This window comes from Salmo trutta, chromosome 13 (assembly GCF_901001165.1).
Source record: "Salmo trutta chromosome 13, fSalTru1.1, whole genome shotgun sequence".
Classification (NCBI taxonomy): Eukaryota; Metazoa; Chordata; class Actinopteri; order Salmoniformes; family Salmonidae; genus Salmo; species Salmo trutta.
Window position 1 is genome coordinate 43,519,140 of NC_042969.1, and position 25,554 is coordinate 43,544,693.

At 42.0% G+C, this 25,554-nt stretch overlaps 1 protein-coding gene across 3 annotated transcripts in view; it reads right to left on the minus strand.

The window, feature by feature from the left end:
• Positions 1-237: 237 nt before the first annotated feature.
• LOC115205810 (diacylglycerol kinase delta) overlaps positions 238-25,554 on the minus strand; it is a 152,852-nt gene continuing 127,535 nt past the window's right edge. For 2 of the 3 annotated variants that reach the window (XM_029772146.1, XM_029772148.1), the window contains 7 exons: positions 21,373-21,527; positions 20,993-21,104; positions 8,228-8,320; positions 7,988-8,107; positions 6,888-7,005; positions 6,446-6,576; positions 238-2,434 (listed from right to left, as the gene is read on the minus strand). In XM_029772146.1, coding sequence (XP_029628006.1) covers positions 2,345-2,434; positions 6,446-6,576; positions 6,888-7,005; positions 7,988-8,107; positions 8,228-8,320; positions 20,993-21,104; positions 21,373-21,527 — 819 coding nt within the window. In that variant the 3' untranslated portion in view covers positions 238-2,344. The remainder of the gene's footprint in view (positions 2,435-6,445; positions 6,577-6,887; positions 7,006-7,987; positions 8,108-8,227; positions 8,321-20,992; positions 21,105-21,372; positions 21,528-25,554) is intronic. The other variant, XM_029772147.1, reaches the window with a different exon arrangement.

Genomic DNA, 25,554 nt, shown 5'->3' on the forward strand with positions numbered 1-25,554 from the left:
TGCACTATTCATCATACTCATGATATTTTAGAATCAGACATGAGACTGAATGTCTTAATGAGAATGTTTTTTTTCTGACATAGTTCTAAAGTGTGGCCAGGGAAGCCGTATGCATGTTAAAAACAATGTTGGACCTTCAATTTATGAACGAAACATTTTTAACATGGCTAAACACTGAAATCTTGAACATAATCCACGTGATGGTATTGACTAAAGAAACACATCCAAAGACCCAACTCATACATATACAATTTTTATTACAGGATGGCTGTATTTCAATATACAAGACAGACATATTTACAACCAAGTGGGTCAGGCTTATGTACATGGAAAAAAGAGGTATAGCATACAGTATTATTTCTAACGTATAAATTATCAATAAATACTGGAAAGGAAGAGACCGCTTCCCAGGGGTTCTCGATTCTCGACAAGCAAAGAAGAAAGGGACAACCCCAAAGGTTGCGAGGAGGGAAATTATATGACCATAAAGACCATAATGAAAACGATTGCATCACTGCACAGCCAGACATAAAACAGAACCTGGACATCCACACAGGACTGAGTGGGAGAGAACATGACCAGGCCAAAGAGTTTCTCCTGACCCAGGGACTGGACCAGGAAGAACACTGGGCCATACTTATTATAACCTAGATATTACCGAATCCCAAATAAACCCTTAATCCCTACCTCCTATTCGTTTGTGCAGACCTAAGAGGATAGGTATAAGCAATTGGCGACAATTCCACCTGGCCTGTCAGAGGGCAAAGCTGAGCTACCTCCATATTGCTTATTGACCTATCCAATCCTGTCATATCTACACAAGTGCCCACAGGGGTAGGCACTAGCGGTTGATTTGAGTTTCAGGATATAACATGGTCAGGAAACACTAGAGGCCTTAAACATTACCGGCCAGTTTCTTGGACCCAGATTGAGTCCACTCTTGGACTAAAAACCACTTTCGAGGTAGATTCTCCATTGAGTGTGCCTGTTTAATCCAGAAATAGGCTTAATCTGGGTCCGGGAAACTACTTTAACCGAGGTGAATAATCTTAAGGCAGTGTTCTAAAAATGTGATCTTATTGACACCAAAGAGTGCCAAGACATGCTCCACACACCCAGAGATCTGCCTGATATGTGACAGTTTGTAGATTATTTAAGGCATGGTAGAGTTTTGCTTTTCCCTACAATACATAAGTGTTGTGTTCAGTAAGATGGAAACCTTTTGAAACGGGGAGACTACCTGAATCTCCGATGTGCACTAATGAACACGAACATCGGGGGCCCATCACGCTCTAAAATGACGTTTGGTGACAAAGCAGGGTCGTCGCTTTCGTCTAGTTTACCAGCCCCGCACTCAACCTAGGTAGTTGTAATTGTTATTCATATAAAAAGGACAGGGACGAGGAGAGACATAAGGAGAAAGAGAAATTACACATGCACCTGGGAAAAGGCTTAAGGTTGTTGGAGTGATTGGTTGATTGTCGCTGCTTAACCTTGTAGTTCAGACCTCTTCCAGTCTATCTGTTTTTCTTTTGGGAACATATTACCTGGCATCCCACGTCATTTTCAGAAACATCCTGGTTCAAACACATTCAAACTCAACATATCCAGTACAACGCATAAGAAATAAATAGATGCATATTTCAATACAAAAACTCAGCCTCTTTCATAAGTCTTTTCCATGATCCAGTCAGTGGAAACTATGGAAATATAACCTATGGTGCCCACTCTATATGTTCAAAAGACACCTCCTAGTATCATGCAGTGCATTACCTCTTGACCTATGGAGCTCTGGTCAAAAATAGTGTCCTATATGAGGAATAGGGTCATTTGAGATGCAGCCTTGCTAGTTTCTGCATCTTCCTTGACTTGGCAAACAAGCTTCTGAAATGTATCAACTGTTTAAAAAGTTAAATTGGTCAAACGTTAATTGGTGGACTCTGGCGCTGGTTTGTTGATACGGCATTCTGGGTAGTTGAGTTTTTCTGTCAGCAGACTTTGTTCCTGGTAGTCAGCCCAATTGGATTCCCTGCAATCTCTCCTGACCTTCCTCTCTCAACTGCCATCATTGAACACCCCTCCCCAGTGGCGATAGTCATTTGGCCTCCTCCGTTTGCAGTTCAGTTGGTTGCTCCCAGACATGGATGCTGCAGAGATGGGGTGTGAAGAAAGGCACTGTGGTAAATTTTATTGGTTGATTAAACTCAAATCCATATTTGAGTGTATAGAGGTCCCGTTGGGTTCAAGCTGTTCAAGGCTTGGGAGGTGTGGGTACAGCATGGCTGGGTACAGTCAGTTTAGGTAAATGGTCTGGTGCAGCACACACAGTTGTACAGGAGAGAGCCTAGGCTTCGCTGGCAGTGCTGCTGCGACTCAACTCTCTGATACCCTGGAGAATACGCTTCATGTGGCCAACCTTCGTCACCCCCAAGTCCTGCAATGGATGGACACACACACACACACAAATTAGAACAAACACCAGGACACACATGTGGACCCATGTACCATGTAGGGTCAAGACTTTTTCCAGACGTCACCTGGCAAGGAAAACTCCAAGCTCTTTATAGACTATAAATAACTTAAATCAATGAACAGGGAGTCAAATTAAACACCCATGGTAAAACCCCAGAGTAGTGAAACATAAGAAAGCTCTACCTGGCACCTGAAAGAATGGCTGTGTCCCAATAACATCTCCTTTCACATGATGTGTGCACTCGTTCACAATGTTGGGGAAGCTACTCTGAAAATATAGTTTACCAAGCTACCAATTACTTCACACTGGAATAAGTTAAGCTACAATAAAGCTACCCTTAATAAGAAACATAGTTTACTTAACTAAAGTTATTTTCGACAAGTAGTTCACTACATCCAAACTATACTGAAAAAGAAAATGTAAACGCAACATGCAACAATTTCAAAGATTTTACTGAGTTACAGTTCATATGAGGAAATCAATCAAATGAAATGAATTAAATTAACCATAATCTATGGATTTCACATGACTGGGAATACAGATATGCATCTGTTGGTCACAGATACCTTTAACAAAGAAAAAACTAGGGGGATCCCGAATGGCGCAGCGGTCTAAGGCACTTGTGTCCTTGTGGCGGGCAGATTAACCTCGGTCGTCAGGTGAACAGTGTTTCCTCCGACACAGCTGGCTTCCAGGTTAAGCGGGCGGATGTTAAGAAGCACGGTTTGGCGGGTCATGTTTCGGAGGACGCAATTCTCCCCAATTTCTATCTTGTCTCATCGCTGCAACTCCCCAACCAGCTCGAGAGGCAAAGGTCTTGTCTTGCGTCCTCCGAAACATGATCCGCCAAAAATGTAATAAAAGTAGAGCCGTGGATCAGAAAACCAGTCACTGTCTGGTGTGACCACCATTTGCTTCATGTAGTGCGACACATCCACTTCGCATAGAGTTGATCAGGTTGTTGATTGTAGTCTGTGGAATGTTGTATCACTCTTCAATGGCTGTGTGAAGTTTCTGGATATTGGCAGTAACTTAAACACGCTGTTGTACACGTCAATCCAGAGCATCCCAAACATGCTCAATGGGTGACATGTCTGGAGAGTATGCAGGCCATGGAAGAACTGGAACATTTTTAGCTTCCAGGAATTGTGTAGATACCTTTGCAACATGGGGCCGTGCATTAATAATCTTTAAGGAATACCTGGGATAGGATAAAGTAATCCTTCTAACCCCCCCCCCCTTAAAAGATTTAGATGCACTATTGTAAAGTGGTTGTCCCACCGGATATCATAAGGTGAATGCACCAATTTGTAAGTCGCTCTGGATAAGAGCGTCTGCTAAATGACTTAAATGCTTAAATGCATTAACCTCTTGACGCACATTAAGGCCAGGGGGCGCTATTGCGAATTTTGAAAAAAATGCATGCCCATTTTAAACGGCCTCCTACTCAAACTTAGAAGCTAGGATATGCATATAATTAGTAGATTTGGATAGAAAACACTAAAGTTTCTAAAACTGTTTGAATGGTGTCTGTGAGTATAACAGAACTCATATGGCAGTCAAAACCCTGAGACAAATCCTAATAGGAAGTGGAAATCTGATTTGTGGAATCACTTTCAAGCCTTGGCTATGAAACACACCGTGAGTTAGGATTCATTTAGCACTTCCTAAGGCTTCCACTAGATGTCAACAGTCTTTACAAAGTGGTTTGAGTCTTCTCCTGTAAAAACTGACCGAACGAGAGGCCTGGAAAGTTTGTCATAGGGGCCATTACTACTATGATGCACGTGCCCGTGGGTACTCTCTCGTTCCGAAACGTTTAGTAAGACAATGCAATCGTCCGCCTTGAATATTATTGAAGTTCTGATTGAAAAAGGCCCTAAAGATTTATGTTATACAACGTTTGACATGTTTGAACGAACGTAAATAAATAAAAATTGCACATTCGTGACAAGTCCCGCGCGCTTCGTACATTATGAGTAGCCTTCGGAACGCGCTAACAAGAAGGAGCTATTGGGACATAAATTATTAACTTTTTCGAACAAAACTACATTTGTTGTGGACCTGGGATTCCTGGAAGTGCCTTCTGATGAAGATAATCAAAGGTAAGGGAATATTTACAATAGTATATTTGATTTTAGATGGTTCCAAGATGGCGCTAACCTGTATCGCCTAGCCTATTTTTCTGAGCATAGCACCTCGTTTATTGCAAAGTGTGATTTCCCAGTAACGTTATTTTTAAATCTGGCAATGCGGTTGCATTCACGAGATGTTAATCTATAATTCTTAGAATGACAATATTACATTTTAAAAATGTTTTCGAATAGTAATTTTGTAAATTGTAGCGCTGATCACCGGAAGCATTTGAGGGAAAATAATTTCTGAACATCACGCGCCGATGTAAAATGCTGTTTTTATATATAAATATGAACTTTATCGAACAAAAGAATGCATGTATTGTGTAACATGATGTCCTAGGAGTGTCATCTGATGAAGATTGTCAAAGGTTAGTGCTTCATTTAGCTGTGTTTTGGTTATTTGTGATGCATGTGGTTGGTCGGAAAATGGCGGTGTGTCGATGTACTCTCCTAACATAATGTAATGTTTTGCTTTCGCTGTAAAGCCTTTTTGAAATCGGACAACGTGGTTCGATTCAGGAGAAGTGTATCTATAAAACGGTGTAAAATAGTCCTATGTTTGAGAAACAGAATTTATTAGATTTGGTTATGAATATGGTGCTCTGATTTTTCGCTGGATGTTGATCCCGGTTACGGGATCAGCGCGTCAAGAGGTTTTAACATGCTGAAACATGAGGTGATGGTGGCGGATGAATGGCATGACAATGGGCCTCAGGATTTTATCACGATATCGCTGTGCATTGAAATTTCCATTAATAAATGCAATTGTGTTCGTTGTCCGTAGCTTATGCCTGCCCAACCATAACCCCACCATGGGTCACTCTGTTCCCAACGTTGACATCAGCCCACAGGACGCCATACACATGTTCTGCGGTTGTGAGGCTGGTTGGACGTACTGCCAAATTCGACACTGAAGGAGGCTTATGGTAGTGAAATTATCACTCAATTATCTGGCAACAGCTCTGGTGGACATTCCTGCAGTCAGCATGCGAATTGCACGCTCCCTCAAAACTTGACATCTGTTGCAAAACGGCACATTTTAGAGTGGCCTTTTATTGTCCCAAGCACAAGGTACACCTGTGTAATGATCATGCTGTTTAATCAGCTTCTTGAAATGCCACACCTGTCAGGTGGATGGATTATCCTGGCAAAAGAAAAATGCTCCCTAACAGGTATGTAAACAAATTTGTGCACAAAATTTGAGAGAAATAACATTTTGTGCATAAGGAACATTTCTGGGATCTTTTATTTCAGCTCAAGAAACATGGGACCGACACTTTACATGTTGCATTTTCGTTCAGTATACTTCATGAAAAATTATCAAATCTAAATCTGAAATGTCATAAATTACAAAGTACACTCTGGAGTCAGATGTTAACATAATGTGTAATTTAGCCTTTTAAACACAAAAACTAATGTTTCAAGTGATAATTAGGCAGGTCTGATACCGAAAAATAATTGAAATCTTGCCTACTTTACCCATATTTTCTGTTCTTTTTGCAAAAAAGGAAGTGTGTAGTTCCAGTAGTTAGCTACTCGGCAAAAAAATAACTAACTACTGAAAACACTACAAATATTTGAATTTAGTTAAACTACCACCAAGCTACAGCAAAATGTAATTAAATTACTAGTTGAACTACATTTAGTTCTCTACTCTCCATCACTGCTCTTTCACTACTTCCCACAAACCTAAAAGCATTGGATTGGTGGAGGCATGGGCTAGTGGGAGTTTCTTATGCCACTAATTTCCTTTCAAATCAGTGAAGGGAAGTAAACAAGTGTACACTTTGGGAAGAAGGATAGATATTTGGGACAGCCTGTATGTGTGTAGTACCTTGAGATCCCTCCTCTCCAGGTGCAGCAGCTCGGCGCCGCGCACGTCGTGCCCAATAAAGATCTCCTTGTACTCGGTGAGACAGATGAGCTCCAGCCAGGCGGCTACCTCCTCTGTGCCCCACTGGTGCACTGCAGAAAGCAAGACCCCCTTCAGACCCCCAACCACACCACGGAAAGACACCACAGAGAGACGCCACAACCCTGCACAGCCCTTAACCGCAGCTCTAGGATAAGATGAACCTACCCTAAATCCTAACTTTGACCATTACAGGGATGATGGTGTGCTGAATGTTGTGGCGACCTCAGAAAGAATTTAATTTGATTTTCAAAGAATGTTGACCATGATTTGTCATTGTCCAAACATGATTTAATACAGAGTGTTCCAGAGTAATTCCTGTGAGAGAGAGAGAGAGTGCGAGAAAAAGAAAGGTAGATAGTACCTGGCAGTGTGAGAGTGGCACAGGCCTCCTTGTTCTTGTTGTTTTTGTCCTTCTTGAACTTGGGGACGAGACGGAACTTGGCACTGCGGCTGCGCTTGGAGAAATCCGTCAGATGTCCCTGCAGAGACAGGTTAGACAGCCAGACAGACAGGTTAGAGAAAAAGACAGCCAGGTTAGACAGCCAGACAAGACAGCCAGACAAGACAGCCAGACAAGACAGCCAGCCAGATTAGACATTGGGTAATACAGACTGTCCAGTACTATGGACCCACAGAGTTGAACAGTTTTACTCTAGCCCAGCACTAACACACCGACCTGATTCAATTAATCAATCATCAAGACCTTGATTAAGTAGCTCCTTTACACTTGTACCCGTAAACGGGTTGAAAATAGTAAATTTGGACACTGATAAGTGCCTAAATGGGAACACAGTGGCTATACAGTAACATGATATACATAATGTCAGAGCTCAGGGTCTCTGCTTCACAGATCTGTATTGGTTTTGACTGACAGCCGTTCTGAACTTGAGCACCGTGCACAACAAGAAGTAGCCTCCAAATGAAAGCCTAACAATGTAAGATTGTATTTTATAATTTAGCTAGTCATGTTGGCAATAGAACAAGCTTTCAAATTATGCCCACCTGACCAGATTGCGATTTATAATGGACCGTTTTTGGATTGTGGAAACAACAACAGTAATTGTGTAAAGGCGGTGATGCAGGGCTATGTTCCAAAGAAAACAACTACAAATGCACATAAAATCAACAGCGTAATGCTTGGATTCAGTCTTGTGTCAGGTGAACTGTTGTGTTCTCCTCTTTAGTCTAATAATTTCCCCATAATCTCCAAACGGTTCCCTTTTAATTGTTACCATGGTTATTGATGCTTTCCATATTTCCACTTCCCTAAGAAACATTTCAATTTAGCCCTACCCATATAGCCCAATTCCCACAAGTGTAATGGGTTAGATCAGGTGTGATATTACTGGACTGGGACTAAAATGTACTCCCTTTGGGTTCCTAGGACTAAGATTGAAAAGCACTGAGGTAAGCCGGCTGGTGTGTGTGTGTGTGTGTGATTGTGGTCGCATCTGGATCTACCTCATCATCCCCAGGTTCGATGAGCTGACACAGCCAGGGTATGTCTGGGAGTCTGCGAAGCTGCTGGGCCACAGTTCCCAGGGCTCCAGTCAACTGCTCCTTCTGAGGAGGGTCCAACTGCTGAAAAGACATACCCAGTTACAAAAACATAATAACCCCCCCACACACAGACACATGCAGTTGTACCTACACACAAACAGACAGACTGACAGGCAGGCAGACAACAGCTTTGAGACTTACCAGGCACATCTTGCCTGCCAGTAGCAGCTCTGTCTCACTGTGAAGGGCCTTGACGTTACTGACCATCTGAACCACAACACTGCAGTTCAGACCCTGCGTAGAACAGAGACGAACACAAACACATTACAAACCACAGATGCACTTAGTTAACCACAGAAGCAGGGGTACAATGTGCATTAAATGTGTGTGACTGTGTAGATATTTGATTGATTGATTGATTGTCATACATGTACACCATTTAGTGCCAGCCCATATGGGCTTAATCCCTAGACACAAATCATCAAATCACAAAACATAATGACATTTTACAATTTAAGATGTACAGTGCATTCAGAAAGTATTCAGACCCCTTCACTTTTTCCACATTTTGTTATGTAACAGCCTTATTCTAAAATGTATTGTTGGAATTGGTAAACTTTGATCATTGAGATAGTAAATGAATGATAGGAAATGAAAGAGAATGGGTTTTATGTCAGAAGTTAATTGTTCTCTGAAGAAAGACAGATTTGGAATGTGTTGGGGGGATGAGAGGAGAGCAACGTGGGAAACAGGGGAGACAGATGGGCATCTGTAGATTAGATGAAGGAGGAGTTGAGGTCAGGAGGTGTGGACAGATTCTCTTAAGGCAGTAATAAAGGTTTGTTATCCTGTTACCCTCTTTATTAGCTTCCCGTGGAGCCATAAAATGTAAGAATTGGAGAGGAGGAGTGTTTTAAGTAGGATGTATATAACTGTGATGTGAGGAAATGTTTTGCTGTCTGATTACAGCTGTACAGAACCTTTAGTGTCCGTGAGTCATTTACTCTGAAAAATAAGAACCTAACAGTATTAAATGTTATTTTTTTCCTCATCTATACACAATACCCCATAATGACAAAGAAAAAACTTTTTTTTATATACAGTTTTGCAAAAAAATACATAAATAATGAAATACCACATTTACATAAGTATTCAGACCCTTTATTCAGTACTTTGTTGATGCACCTTTGGCAGCGATTACTGCCTCGAGTCTTCTTTGAGTATGACGCTATAAGCTTGGCACACCTGTATTTGGGGAGTTTCTCCCATTCTTCTCTGCAGATCCTCTCAAGCTCTGTCAGGGGAGCATTGCTGCACAGCTATTTTCAGGTCCCTCCAGAGATGTTCGATCAGGTTCAAGTCTGGGCTCTGGCTGGGCCACTCAAGGACATTCAGAGACCTGTCCCGAAGCCACTCCTGCGTTGCCTTGGCTATGTGCTTAGGGTCATTGTCCTATTGGAAGGTGAACTTTCGCCCCAGTCTGAGATCCTGAGCAGGTTTTCATCAAGGATCTCTCTGTTCTTTGCTCCATTCATCTTTCCCTCGAACCTGACTAGTCTCCCAGTCCCTGCCGCTGAAAAATGTGATATAATTTTATCTAAAATATAAAAACATGTTTTTGCTTTGTCATTGTGGGGTTTTATGTGTAGATTGAATAAGGGAAAAACGATGTAATACATTTTAGAATAAGGCTGTAACGTAACAAAATGTGGAAAAAGTCAAGGGGTCTGAATAGGGGGGGGTTTATTTCTATGTAGATGTTATTTCTATGTAAAATATTCTGTAACAAGTGTTGTTTTTGTGCTCAATGGTGGATCTATTCATAATTATTTAAGAGTTTGCACTGTATACTATCATCCTACCAGACGCCTTATTGTGATGAGCAAGTCTGCAGGTCTTCCCTTCCCCCCCTAATGGGTCAGCCAACTGACCCTAACAACACCCTAAACAACCCCAGCACACTCACAACAAATAAATAGAGGCAAAGACACACAAACATACACATTCACACAAATACACACTTTAAATAGAATGGACAGCCATTGCAAGTTGAAAAGCGCATTTTATAGTAATGAACAACCATTTATTAACGTGGAATGGCTTGATAATCAAAACAGTAGGACTAAGTTCTGTAATAAGTACTTTTGAAACATTTGAGTGAGCACAACTGTATGAGGGAGTAATTAATATGGCTCTGAAACAGAATCAATCAACTTGCATTATGATCATTTAGAACGTTGGCATATTTAAGTGATAATGCCAGAAAAGCAGGTGTTTGGAGGAAATATTGGCACAACACCCGTGCAAATATATCCTCCAAACACTGGCTTCGAGGGCATTATCACTTTTATACAACAGGTTACCAACATGTTCAAATAATGATTGACATATTTTCATTAAAAAAAAATATTTTGATGAATTTATTCATCCTACTTCATCCTTTCACAAGATCTTGTCCCGACACAAATCTAGGGTTGCTACCTAAGCCGGCTGGTCGTTCATTCTATTGGTTCGGTTACTAGAGACGCGACCCAGTAGTTCAGTCTTTTTGTTCTGTATCTATGGAAGCGACTCAGTCGTCCGTTCTAAATGTTCCATTGCCATACTGGCTGGCAACATTCTTATCTCTTGCTTGCTAGCTAGCCAACTACGGCTAACTTACAGTCATGTCAAAAAGACAATAACAGCAAAGTAATTGCATTTTCTTTTGTTTTAACTTGTTTTCTAGTGACATTTATTTGGATACATCCATAACAATGAGCTAACGAGACGCAATTTCTCCTGGCATACAAAATGTGCTCACTCGTCAGGAAACTGTTGTTTAGAGGAGATAGCCAACACAATCACTTCAAACTGAAGCTGGAAAGACCGTAAACCAGCTGCACTTCGTTTCGTTTGACCTTTTTTCAAATTGCATTTCTTTGTATATGTCCATAAGACTTATGCCAGCTGATTCATGATTTCGACTGGCTGAGAAACGCTGCCTGCCTGACTGACTGTTTCGTCCCGACTCACGACACGTTTATTACTATGGGACAGCTGGAGATCGAATTTGAATATGAAAACAATGTTGCAAATGTCAGACAGACAGCCAGCAAGTTTTATACAAATTTCTGCTGTTGAAAACTAAATGTTAGCCTAACATATAATAATGTCTAGATTATTTTTATAGTGGAGATCAAGTTTATAAAGTGCCTGGCTGGGCTGATGAGACAGTGGATTTTGCAGTCTGTTTCATCTGAGTAAATAGGCATTTAGCTTAGTGGAATAGGCACCGGCTGGAATGCGGTTTTAACCAAATCAGCATTTAGGATTAGACCCACCCGTTGTATAATGAACTCCAGAATAATGAAGCCATAACAACTACCATGACAGAATTCTATGTAAACATTCCAATTACATTACAAACTTCTCATTCCATTTAATTTTGAACAGCATTTTGAGAACGATTCAGAAGATCACTCAACACAAGACCAGCAATTTGTTCATGTATTTTGGGGATTTTTTATATTATTATTATTATAATTATTATGTGAAAAGAAGATAAAAAGGCAGCTGACACAGGCAAATAAGGTGTGTGGCAAGTTTCTAAAGTATACATTTTTTTTACTAGTGGCACCCCACCCTTTCAGGCGATAAATCATTAGGTGTGATTCATTTGAATTAATGAAATGTAATCTTTTAGGACTGCAACTACCCCAGAATCTTCAATGGAATTTGCACAGGAAAATAATTGGTTTGTAAATGCGACTGGGGCCATGAAAGTAATTGTTAGGCTATTAATTTTCAACCAACAGTTTGCACTTACTAAGTTGCAACTTATAAGGCCTGCCCTACACCATAAAATGCCCACACCATAGAAATATAATTACTATTGTGATGCATAATTGCTATGGTCATTTGGAATGTTCAGCCAAAGAGCATTATGGGCAACGTAGTGCTTAGTTTCCAAAACAGCTTACAATTACACAATTCAACTAAACTTAATTAAATTCAAATCAGTTCCATTGAATTCACTTTTATTTTCCTCTGAGATAAAATGTTGTGTGGAGTCATGTTCATTGGGTGCTTTTATAAAATGGCAGTTTTACTATAGTCATGACTAGGGAATGTTAGGTGTAAATGTAAATGGTAATAAAATAATAATAATAATAATAATGTCTTCCTCTTAGGCGAGACTGGAAATAGAGGAGATAGAAAGACAGAAAGAAGAGATGAGGAAGTGCAGATAGCTAAGGATGCAGTGCAGAAGAGGGAAGAGGCAAGAGGAAGAGAGAAAAAAAAATGAGGTAAAGATGGTGGAGGGGGAGATGGACAAGAGGGAGAAGGTTGTTGGGATAAGAAAAAAGAGATGGACAAGGGGGAGGGAGGAGGAGGTTGGGAGGAAAGAGGAATGGAAGCAGCTGGGGACAGAGAAGAACATTCTCAGGAGAAAGCAACAGCAGGTGGCCCTCAAGGCAGAATGGATGGAGGAGTTAAGAGAAGGAAACAGCAATGACCCTGGCTGAGATGGTGAAATGGAAATCAGAGGAATGTGGAAATAGAGAGAGTGCAGGAGGAGCTTGAGAGAAAAGAAGGAAAAGAGGAGTTGAATAAACAGAAACACCTAAGAGAAAAGATAGATATGGAGAAGTTGACAATGAGGTGGGAGGTCAAGGAGAGAATGTTGCAAGGACAGAGTGTCATGGACACCATCGACCATCGGAGGCGGAGGCTTGAGGAGATTTAGAAGACTCTAAATAAGAAAGAGAAGGAAGAAGAGGACAGAGAGGCCATAATTAAGGACAAAGAAAGAGGTGAGGAAAATAAAAGGGCCCTCATCAACATTAACCCTACTACCCGATGTCTTGTATTGACTTCGTTTCAGATCTCAGAGAGACTTTGCACCACACCTCTGGTGTTTTCCTGTGTCATGACTGTCCATGAGAATCCAAATAGGTCAGATCAGGGTTGCAATGAATAACATTAAATCAGACCCCCCCTCACCCGTAGAGGTGGAAGGAAAGAACTAGTGGGGATTAACAACTCACGTCCTGTTGTAAATACAAGCCTGCACACTCAAGATTAACCAAAGGAATGTGCTTTGTCTCAACATACTTTTTCCAGCTGTTCAAAAGCGAATACTGGAACAATATTTCTAAAGTAGAACGTGGGGAATGGTCAGAGGCGATCTATAGGACAATTGATGTCATTTTGTTTGTTATTTTGTGATGTCATAAAAAATGTTATAAAGGAAATACTGTTACTTGGAAAGTATACCCACTACCTACAGTTGAAGTCGGAAGTTTACATACACCTTCGCCAAATACATTTCAACTCAGTTTTTCACAATTCCTGACATTTAATCCAAGTAAATTCCCTGTTTTAGGTCAGTTAGCATCACCACTTTATTTTAAGATGTGAAATGTCAGAATAATTATGGAGAATGATTTATTTCAGCTTTAATTTCTTTCATCACATTCCCAGTGGGTTAGGAGTTTACATACACTCAATTAGTATTTGGTAGCATTGCCTTTAAATTGTTTAACTTGAGTAAAATGTTTCAGGTAGCCTTACACAAGCTTCCCACAATAAGTTGGGTAAATTTTGTCCCATTCCTCCTGACAGAGCTGGTGTAACTTAATTATTATTATTTTTTTTACCTTTATTTAACTAGGCAAGTCAGTTAAAAACAAATTCTTATTTTCAATGACGGCCTAGGAACAGTGGGTTAACTGCCTTGTTCAGGGGCAGAACAACAGATTTTTACCTTGTCAGCTCAGGGATTCGATCTTGCAACCTTTCGGTTACAAGTCCAACACTCTAAACACTAGGCTACCTGCCACCCCAAATGAGTCAGGTTTGTAATTGTCTCTGATTGGGATCACATTTAAGTTGCTGTTTTCCCCACGCTGTTTGTGGGGTGTTGTCTCTTTGTTTGAGCACGTAACGTATCGGCATTATTCTTGAATTTTGTGTACGTGTTTAATTCCATGGTGTTGAATAAACATGTGTTCGCTCCCAGCTGCGTTTTGGTCCGCTTCCTCGTCACCAGGCGACGAACGTTACAGAACACCCCACCGAACCAGGACCAAGCAGCGGGAGGAAAAGGAGCGCGAGAGATGGGCTCGCGAGGGGAAGGAGTTCTGGACCTGGGAGGAGATCATGTCGGGGAAAGGACCCTGGCGGAAGGATTCCCAGGTCGAGGAGGTAAAGCCAGTCGGTAGACGGAGTCGCAGGCGGCGGTCGAGGAGGCCCGGAAAACACCCCCAAGAATTTTTTTTTGGGGGGGGCTAATGGGGTGGTCCGGAAGGGCAGAGGAAGAGCCCAGACCACTGCTCTCGTGGGGGATGACGGCGGAGGAAGAGACGAAGATGAGGCAGTTGATTGAGGACCTGCAGAGGGAAGATCTGGAGGAGGAGCCATGGTATGCGGAGTTGCGCGCTGTGTCGCCAGTGCGCCCGCACAGTCAGGTGCGTCCGGTGGACATGCCCAGCACATGCCATGCTAGGATGGGCATCCAGCCAGGACGAGTGGCTAAACCGGCTCCACGCTTCAGGTCACCAGTGCGTGTTCACAGTCCTGTCTGGCCCGTTCCTGTTCCCCGCACCAAGCCCACGGTGCGTGTCCCCAGTTCTGTCCGGCCCGTCCCTGCTCCCCGCACCAAGCCATGGGAAGCGGAGTTGCGCGCTGTGTCGCCAGTGCGCCCGCACAGCCCGGTGCGTCCGGTGGACATGCCCAGCACATGCCGTGCTAGGATGGGCATCCAGCCAGGACGAGTGGCTAAACCGGCACCACGCTTCAGGTCACCAGTACGTGTTCACAGTCCTGTCTGGCCCATCCCTGCTCCCCGCACCAAGCCATGGTATGCGGAGTTGCGCGCTGTGTCGCCAGTGCGCCCGCACAGCCCGGTGCGTCCGGTGGACATGCCCAGCACATGCCGTGCTAGGATGGGCATCCAGCCAGGACGAGTGGCTAAACCGGCTCCACGCTTCAGGTCACCAGTACGTGTTCACAGTCCTGTCTGGCCCGTCCCTGCTCCCCGCACCAGGTTAGTGGTGCGTGTCCCCAGTCCTGTCCGGCCCGTCCCTGCTCCCCGCACCAAGTCAGTGGCGCGTGTCCCCAGTCCTGTCCGGCCCGTCCCTGCTCCCCGCACCAGGTTAGTGGTGCGTGTCCCCAGTCCTGTCCGGCCCGTCCCTGCTCCCCGCACCAGGTTAGTGGTGCGTGTCCCCAGTCCTGTCCGGCCCGTCCCTGCTCCCCGCACCAGGTTAGTGGTGCGTGTCCCCAGTCCTGTCCGGCCCGTCCCTGCTCCCTGCACCAGGTCAGTGGTGCGTGTCCCCAGTCCGGCCCGTTCCTGCTCCCCGCACCAAGTCAGTGGTGCGTGTCCCCAGTCCTGTCCGGCCCGTCCCTGCTCCCCGCACCAAGTCAGTGGTGCGTGTCCCCAGTCCTGTCCGGCCCGTCCCTGCTCCCCGCACCAGGTTAGTGGTGCGTGTCCCCAGTCCTGTCCGGCCCATCCCTGTTCCCCTCACCAAGCCCACGGTGCGTGTCCACAGTCCTGTCCGGCCCGTCCCTGTTCCCCGCACCAAGCCCACGGTGCGTGTCCACAGTCCTGTCCGGCCCGTCCCTGTTCCCCGCACCAAGCCCACGGTGCGTGTCCACGGTGCGTGTCCACAGTCCTGTCCGGCCCGTTCCTGTTCCCCGCACCAAGCCCACGGTGCGTGTCCACAGTCCGGCACGGCCCGTGTCCGGTCCACCGGTGCCCAATCCTGTTCCGGTCGACGGCTCCGCTCCGGAGCCTGAGCATGCCGCTCCACAGTGGTCCAGTCCGGGCCAGGGTTAAGGTGAAGGCGGGGGAAAGAACACGCCCGGGGCCAGAGCCTCCACCGAGGGTGATGCGCCCACCCGGGTCCCCCCCCAATAGACTTAAGTTTGGTGCGCCGGGAGTACGCACCGTTGGGGGGGGGGGGGGGGGGGGGGGTTCTGTCACGCCCTGACCAGGTGAACTCGGGTATATTGGGTCAGGGTGTGTCATGTCAGGTATTTTTCCTTGGTTTGTGTTTTGTTTACGTTTTAGCCTTGTGTAGGCTCTAGGTGGGTAATTCTATGTTGGGTTCTGTCGATTCCCAATCAGAGACAGCTGTCGCTAATTGTCTCTGATTGGGATCACATTTAAGTTGCTGTTTTCCCCACGCTGTTTATGGGGTGTTGTCTCTTTGTTTGAGCACGTAACGTATCGGCATTTTTCTTGCATTTTGAGTACATGTTTAATTCCATGGTGTTGAATAAACATGTGTTCGCTCCCAGCTGCGTTTTGGTCCGCTTCCTCGTCACCAGGCGACGAACGTTACAGTGAGGCTTTTTCTCAAAGAAATATGGCAAAAGTATTAGCAGCCAAGTCAAAATTAGAAATTGATGAACAGAATTATAGAACATTTCGTAATTATGCAGTTAAATTGAATCGAAAGAAAAAAAAGTAATTTTACAACAATGCTTTTATTGACTGTAAAAATGATTCTAAAAAGGTATGGAACACAGTTAAGGGCTTACTTGGTACATCTATCTCATCATGCCCATCTAGTGTGGAGGTTGACAGGAGAATAATAACAAAACCAGTTGATATTGCCAATCATTTTGCAGATTTTTTTACAAAGAAAATTAATTTACTGAGCAACAATGTAAACATATATTCTTCCAAACAAGCTATTGTCCAATGGATTGATGATCATATTATGAGCAACAATATGTGCTCTTTTAGTCTGCAAACGGTGTCAGTGGAGGAGGTGTTAAACCTATTGAAGTCATTACCTGATTGTAAATCTACAGGTTATGGTCTTATGGACAATTTTTTGCTTCACTGTGCTGCTCCCCAGATTGCAGTTCCACTGAGATACATATTTAATTGGTCACTGGAAAAGGGGATGTTTGCAAATGTATGGAAGCATGCAAAACTGTGTCCTATTCCGAAAGACTGCAAAGAACCCATTACTCCTACCAATAGTCGACCAATTAGTCTAATCCCTACACTCAGTAAGGGTATTGGAGGGTATTGTGACGAGCATTAATTTTGTCAAAATTATTTCATGATCCACTAAATCAAATGCTGCACTGAAATCTAAAAATAGAAAAGAATGATCTGATTACAGCCAATCAGCATGCTTATCTCAGAAAACATTCCACTACCACTGCATTGGTTGACATGACTGACCAGTGGCTTAATGCTATGGATAATGGCAAGTTTGTGGGTGTACTATTTTTAGATTTCAGTGCAGCATTTGATTTAGTCAAATAATTTTGACAAAATTAATGCATTATGGAGGTAGCATTGAATTGGGTACAGTCATATCTAACTGACAGGAAACAGTCCACCTATATCAATGGTTCATTTTCTTCCCCTCGTGTTAAACTGTGGAATACCGCAGGGCAGCTGCCCTGGGCCACTTCTTTATTTAATATATACCAACAACCTTCCCTATGCCTTAGCTGAAACTCAAGCTACTATATTTGCAGATGATACTACAATTTATGCAGCAAGACAATCGGTTTAACAGGTACAGCAAGCTTTACAAGGAGATTTGGAGAATATCAGGGAGTGGGTTTGCCAGAACAAACTTGTTTTAAACACCAAGAAAACCAAAGTTATGTTGGTCTGTTCCACTAGGAAAAGGCCAAAACGGCATGGGATACAATTAAGTATGGGAGGAGTACAAATTGAAGAAGTGTCAGAAACCAAACTATTGGGAGTGCAGCTAGACAACTGCTTATCATGGTCGTCTCAAATAACTAATCTATGTAAAAAAAAAATATTAAAATAGGAAAAGTTCTTAAGCAAATAAGAGACAGACATTCCGTATATACTAGGAATAGATTGTCCACCATCTATGCGTTATCCAGACAGAAAAGAGAAATAGGCAAAATAACATTTCGATTTAAAGCAATAAAGAAATTGAACAAATTAACTGAGCAAACCAGAAACCTTTCAATATATAAATGTAAACATTATTTTAAAATTATTTAAATATAATACATAGAAATGTTGTGGGACTATAGTAGATGAAGAATCAATATTTTTTAGATTGAGTATTTATTGGGTCATTATGTTAGTATATTATGTATGTTTGTAATAATGTGTTATTTGTGAAAATGTGTTCGTATTATAAATTGTATTTTAATGTTTAAGGACTCTTGGAAGATTAGTCCAAATGGGGACTAAAAGAGATCCAAATCAAATCCAGGACCTATATACTGGGCAGCGTCAGAGGAAAGCCCCAGAAAATTGGCAAAGACCCCAGTCACCCAAGTTATAGACTCTTTGCTTTGCTACCGCACGGCAAGCGGTACCGGAGCACCAAGTCTAGGACCAGAAGGCTCCTTAACAGCTTCTACCCCCAAGCCATAAGACTGCTGAACAATTAAACAAATGGCCACCGGACTATTTACATTGATGGTAATTCTTTAAAGAACCTCTCTCGTGGTGCCCCAGATCCTAATGAGTGAATTATTACATTATTAATTTAATCAGGTAACAATTAAACATAGTTAGTTAATTAGATAAAAACAGTCTTCAGAATAATGTTAAAGTCAAGTCACGTCACCTGTGGGGCACCCATGTCCAGGTTTTTTTTTACACCATAAAAATATATTTTCTTGGAAAAAGTGGTAGGCCTACATAAAAAAAAATCATTGCATTTCAAATGTTGTAATTACCTACAATATTAACATCCAACTGCAGATCCTAATGTTGTATTTAGGCATCAGTGCTTCTATTTGACCACTAGGGAGCAGCCTCATACGCTGAGGAACACTGATATCGATGAATCGGGGGGAAGAAGGCAAGGTCATATCTGAGTAGACATATCATGAAATATAATAAATAATTCCCCTTCACTTTATTGTATCCTCTGTAACCTACAACTCACCTAGCACTAACATGCTGACTCCACCGCTCGCATCGCAAACGTTGCAAAATACATTTACACATACGTTATTCAATCATTGCACCCACACTGCTCGCGTGCGCCAACGAGCGTCTGCGTTGCCCAGTGCTAAAATAGAAGTCAGTTCTATTTATGACGCTGAATGCGGTGCAAGTCCTGCTTCTCCCATCTCCTCATTGGTTTATAGAAGCAGATACCCACGTGCCATCTCCTCATTGGTTATACCCACCAGGGTGATTGAAAGAGTTCATTGGTCGTCGTGGTAATACTATGAAAGTTTAGATGCCAATTGGTATATAAAGTCCAAAGAAGAAAAAAAATGGAAGGAGGAGAGATGACTAGAAACAATTCGGTTGACAAATTGTATTATTTTAATTTAGATATTAATGGCATTGACAACATTGGCACCCCGGAGCTAGTACTTGGTTGCACAGCTTTTGACTAAGATACACTATAAACGCAAAAGTATGTGGACACCCCTTAAAATTAGTGGAGTCGGCTATTTCAACCACACACTTTGCTGACAGGTGTACAACATCGAGCACACAGCCATGCAATCTCCATAGACACACATTGGCAGTAGAATGGCCTTACTGAAGAGCTCAGTGACTTTCAATGCGGCACCATCATAGGATGCCACCTTTCCAACAAGTCAGTTCGTAAAATTTCTGCCCTGCTAGAGCTGCCCCGGTCAACTGTAAGTGCTGTTATTGTGAAGTGGAAACGTCTAGAACCAAAAATCGCAAATTTGGACTCATCAGATCAAAGGAAAGGTTTCCACCAGTCTAATGTCCATTGCTTGTCCCAAGCAAGTCTCTTCTTCTTCCTTTAGTAGTGGTTTCTTTGCAGCAATTCGACCATGAAGGCCTGATTCACGCAGTCTCCTCTGAACAGTTGATGTTAAGATGTGTGAAGCATTTATTTGGGCTGCAATATCTGGGGCTGGTAACTGTAATTAACTTATCATCTGCAGCAGAGGTAACTCTGGGTCTTCCTTTCCTGTGGCAGTCCTCATGAGAGACAGTTTCATCATAGCGCTTGATGGTTTTTGCGACTGAACTTGAAGAAACTTTCAAAGTCCTTGACATTTTCCGGATCGACTGACCTTCATGTCTTAAAGTAATGATGTACTGTCGTTTCTCTTTGCTTATTTGAGCTGTTCATGCCATAATATGGACTTGGTCTTTTATCAAATAGGGCTATCTTCTGTATACCACCTTACCTTGTCACAACACAACTGATTGGCTCAAACACATTAAGAAGGAAAGAAGTTCCACGAATTAACGTTTAACAAGGCACACCTGTTAATTGAAATGCATTCAAGGTGACTACCTCATGAAGCTGGTTAAGAGAATGCCAAGAGTGTGCAAAGCTGTCATCAAGGCAAAGGGTGGCTACTTTGAAGAATCTAAAATATAGTTTGATTTGTTTAACACTGTTTTGGTTAATACATGATTCCATATGTGTTAATTCGTAGATTTGATGTCTTCACTATTATTCTACAATGTATAAAATAATCAAAATAAAGAAAGTAGGGTTGAATGAGTAGGTGTATTCAAACGTTTGACTGGTACTGTAAATATACTTGAAAATATATGGCATAACCTGAAAATTGTTGTCTAGCAATGATCAATAACCAATTTGACAGAGCTTGAAGAATGTTTTTAAGAATAATGGGCAAATGTTGCACAATCCAGGTGTCAGCTGTCATCGCTGCCAAAAGTGATTCTATTCACTCAGGAGTGTGAATACTTAAGTAAATGTCATATTTCTGTATTTCCTTTTCAATACATTTGCAAAAATGTCAAAAAACATGTTTTCACTTTGTCATTACGGAGTATTGTGTGTAGATGGGTGAGGATTTTTATTTTTTATTTTTTTAATCTATTATGAATTCAGGCTGTAAACAACATAATATGAATACTTTCTGAAGGCACCGTATGAGCCAAAAAAGATTGTCAATCTACCGCATTTGGCACATGTATGTTGGGCACCCCTGTATTAGTAGAAGTTGGTTGACTGGTATAAAAGGTAGAACAGGAGCCCCACGTACCCCTGTGCTCTTGGAATTGGCGTAGACCACGTCCATGGCCTTTGAGCTTGCGTTGACGGCATGGGCCAGCTCCTGCTCCATACTGTGGTGGGACTGGGCGATCTCTCGGATACTGGGAACACACACAGTTCGTCACGACATCGAACATCTAATGTTACTGGGAAACTACACTGCAAGCATATCACAAGCGTTCTGTAAGTGATGTTTTTGGCATACTATGCCAGAAACAGCAAACAGAGCATCGAACTGTATAGTTTGGCCGTTAGATAAACCACGAGGGAATTGTATATCATGGTCTAGGACAATTTTCAATCTAAATGGAATTCAACCATACCCTGCTTTTATCCAATGTTATTATTAATTAATCAATGTTATCTTACCTGTGGATGAGGGCGCCGGCCGCCTGTCCAAACAGGTTGATCTGGGAGGCTTCTTCCTCGGATACGATCTCCGGCTGCAATGCATACTGGGGCAGCGGCCGGGGGAACTCGCACCTCTGCTTGTCTTCCCACGACTTCAGCGTGCTCTCGAAGGCCTGAGACAAGCAGGCAACAGGATGAATAGAATAGGATAGAATAGCTGTATTCTTTCCAGAGGGATCTATAGTTGTGGTAAGTTAGATGCGATACGTCAATTAAAAATATGACCGCAATATAACAGCAACATTCATACAAGACATACAAATACTATACAAACAAATCATGTCAAATCATTGAACCGTGAAAGGTTCAACGAATTGTGTGAGGGGTAGGAATGGGTGGATTTCTCCATTCCCTTCTCCAGCCATTGTATTGGGCAGTTCAACGGTGAGAAATGTCTCAGTCCCTAGAGCAAAAATGTTGTGCTATCCAGGAGCACGAGTACAGGACATCAATAAGCTGTTCCAAAACATTTTAAACAAGCATCAGGAAATGAAGTCTATGATAGTTCATGTGAGATTCAATGACATTATGAAGGGCAGCTCAGAACAGCTGAAGATGGATTTTAAAGAACTGATTGGGTCACTGCTTGACAACAAGAAACGCCCCATAATATCTGTCCCTCTGCCCTCCCTAAATCGTGGCATTGAACATTTCAGCAAACTTTTAGCCCTCCATCACTGGCTACGAGACAATTGCGGCTCTGTGGGTGTAATATTTATTGACAATTTTGATACCTTCTGGAAACAAAACTCGTTTTATAAGGATGATGGGATCCACCCAAATCATTTGGGTTCCTGGATCCTTTCACAGCATTATAAGGCAGCGTTGAGACAATGACTTATCAATGACCCAAGTCCAACTCAGTTAATTCCTACCATTATGTCGCTCAGTCATAATGCGAGTCATAATGCTTCAGCAAATGTACATTATCCCAGGGGCATTGGAAGACACAATGTAAGTAACCTAATTTATGTTCTTCTAACTACCCTGATGCTTCTGCTGATCCCACAGCAATAGTGGTTCCTCCTTTAAAAGTTGCGTCATACTGCGGCACACCTTGTGGGCTGTTGCAGCATTCTGTGGCACGTTATCTATTTGTCAGCCATTTTTTTATATTAATGCAAGTTATTGCTAGTTTGACCACCAGAGGGCATCTTTGAGAAGCATTTGATAGTCTTCCATATTGGCATTACCGGAGAATTTAAAACCTTTTTTGTAATAACATAGTATATGGGATTGAATTTAAGAAATTTGGCTTGATTAATATTATGGTGTTTCTTTCAGAGAAAAACGAAACCCTCAGAGTTTCCGTTAGGATGGAATAGAAAATATGGCGCTGTACAACGTGACGGTCGGGAGTAGGCTACAGCATGAGGATTGGAGGATTCTAAATTGTTTGCCTTCATTAGACGAAGGCCTGATTTCCCACTTCCTGGTTGGATTTTTCTGAGGTTTTTGCCTGCCATATGAATATTTCTGTAAATCAGTGATATTTATTCCCATAGTAATTTATGTCTGTTGTATGTTGTTTATCTACTGTGCAGTCTACAATACATACTGTAGTAAACATGGGAAACTGCCTAATTCCTTACATAAGGGAGAGCAGGCCGTGTATGTACTACAGAAAACAAGCACGCGGGAGACCGGGGTTCAAATCCCCGATGGGGAGGAAGGAGTAGGCTGTCCTTGTAAATAATAATTTGTTCTTCTTAGGGCTAGGGGGCAGTATTGAGAATTTTGAAAAAAATATGTGCCCATTTTTAACTGCCTCCTACACCAACTCAGAAGCTAGAATATGCACATTATTGTTCAGGTTTGGATAGAAAACACTCTGAATTTTCTACAACTGTTTGAATGGTGTCTGTAAGTATAACATAACTCATATGGCAGTCAAAACCCTGAGACAAATTCTGACAGGAAGTGGATACCTGATGTGTTGAATTACCTTTAAGCCTATGCCATTGAAACACACAGGGGCTTATTAATCTTTGAGCACTTCCTATGGCTTCCACTAGATGTCACCAGTCTTTACAAAGTGTTTTGAGTCTTCTACTGTGAGATCTGACCGAACAAGAGCCATGGAACGGTGGTGGCCGATTAGACTCTGGCGCGCGAGTTCATGTTGGGTACTCTCGTTCCAATACATTTTAAAAGAGAATGCAATCGTCCGCCTTGAATATTATTCATGTTCTGGTTAAAAAAGGCACTAACGATTTATGCTATACAACGTTTGACATGTTTGAACGAACGTAAATATATTTTTTCCCCTCGTTCATTAAGTGAAGTCCGGCGGGCATAGATCATGTGCTAACAACACGGAGCTTTTTGGACATAAATTATGAGCTTTTTCGAAAAAAACTACATTCGTTATGGACCTGGGATTCCTGGAAGTGACATCTGATGAAGAGAATCAAAGGTAATGGATTATTTACATAGTATTTTCGATTTTAGATCTCTCCAACATGGCGGTTAGTCTGTATCGCAAAGCGTATTTTTCTGGGCGAAGTGCTCAGATTATTGCAAAGTGTGATTTCCCAGTAAGGTTATTTTTAAATCTGGCAAGCCGGTTGCGTTCAAGAGATGTAAATCTATAATTCTTTGAATGACAATATAATATTTTACCAATGTTTTCAAATAGTAATTATTTAATTTGTTGTGCTGATTTGACTGGCGGTTATTGGAGGGAAACGATTTCCTGAACATCAACGCCATAGTAAAACGCTGTTTTTGGATATAAATATGAACGTGATAGAACTAAAAATGCATGTATTGTCTAACATAATGTCCTAGGAGTGTCATCTGATGGAGATTGTCAAAGGTTAGTGCATAATTTTAGCTGGTTTTCTGCTTTTGGTGACGCCTGTCTTTGAATTGACAAAACATTACACACAGCTATTGTCAATGTACTCTCCTAACATAATCTAACTTTATGCTTTCGCCGTAAAGCCTTTTTGAAATCGGACAACGTGGTTAGATTAAGGAGATGTTTATCTTTCAAAGGGTGTAAGATAGTTGTATGTTTGAGAAATTTGAATTATGACATTTAATTGTTTTCAAATTTGGCGCTCTTGATATTTCACCTGTTGTTGATAGGGTGTACCAGGGGTGGCACGCTTGCGTCCCACATAGCCCCTAGAGGTTAATTATGGATCACTTCACGCGCCAATCCCTTTAGCGGGATCGATTTGACAACATCCAGTGAAATGGCAGCGCGCCAAATTCAAACTACAGGAATATCAATATTCAACATTCACGAAAATATATGTATACTACATCAAAATAAAGCTCAACTTCTTGTTAATCCAGCCGCTGTGTCAGATTTCAAAAAGGCTTTATGGCGAAAGCAGACCATGCGATTATCTGAGGACAGCGGCCCACATACAAACACATGAAAATCAAATTTCAACCAGGCAGGTGCGACACAAAAGTCAGAAATAGCCATATAATAAATGCCTTACCTTTGAAGATCTTCTTTTTGCAACCCCAAATGTCTCATTGACACAATGAATGGTCGTATTGTTTGATAAATTCCTTCTTTATATCCCCAAAATGTCCATTTATTTGGCTTGTTTGATTCAGAAATACACCGGTTCCAACTCGCCCAACATGACTACAAAGTATCTAATAAGTTACCTGTAAACTTGGTCCAAACATTTCAAACAACGTTCCTAATCCAACCTCAGGTATCCTAAAATGTAAATAATCGACAGTTAAATCTGTCACAGCGGTTGCATTAAGGAGATGTTTATCTATAATTCTTTGAATAACAATTTAATATTTTATCAACGTTTATGATGAGTATTTCTATAAATTGATGTGCTCATTCACCGGAAGTTTTTGAAGGAAAAACATTTCTGAACATTACGGGCCAATGTAAAATGGGGTTTTTGGATATAAATATGAACTTTATTGAGCAAAACATACATGTGTTGTGTAACATGAAGTCCTATGAGTGGCATCTGATGAAGATCATCAAAGGTTAGTGCTTCATTTTAGCTGTATTTCTGTTTTTTGTGACGCCGTTGTATTGCATTGTATTTGTTTGTATTTTGAGTAAATACGTGTTTCACTCATATCTGCTGTCCTGCGCCTGACTCCTCCACACCAGCTCACACAGACTTTATTACAACCAGTCCTCAT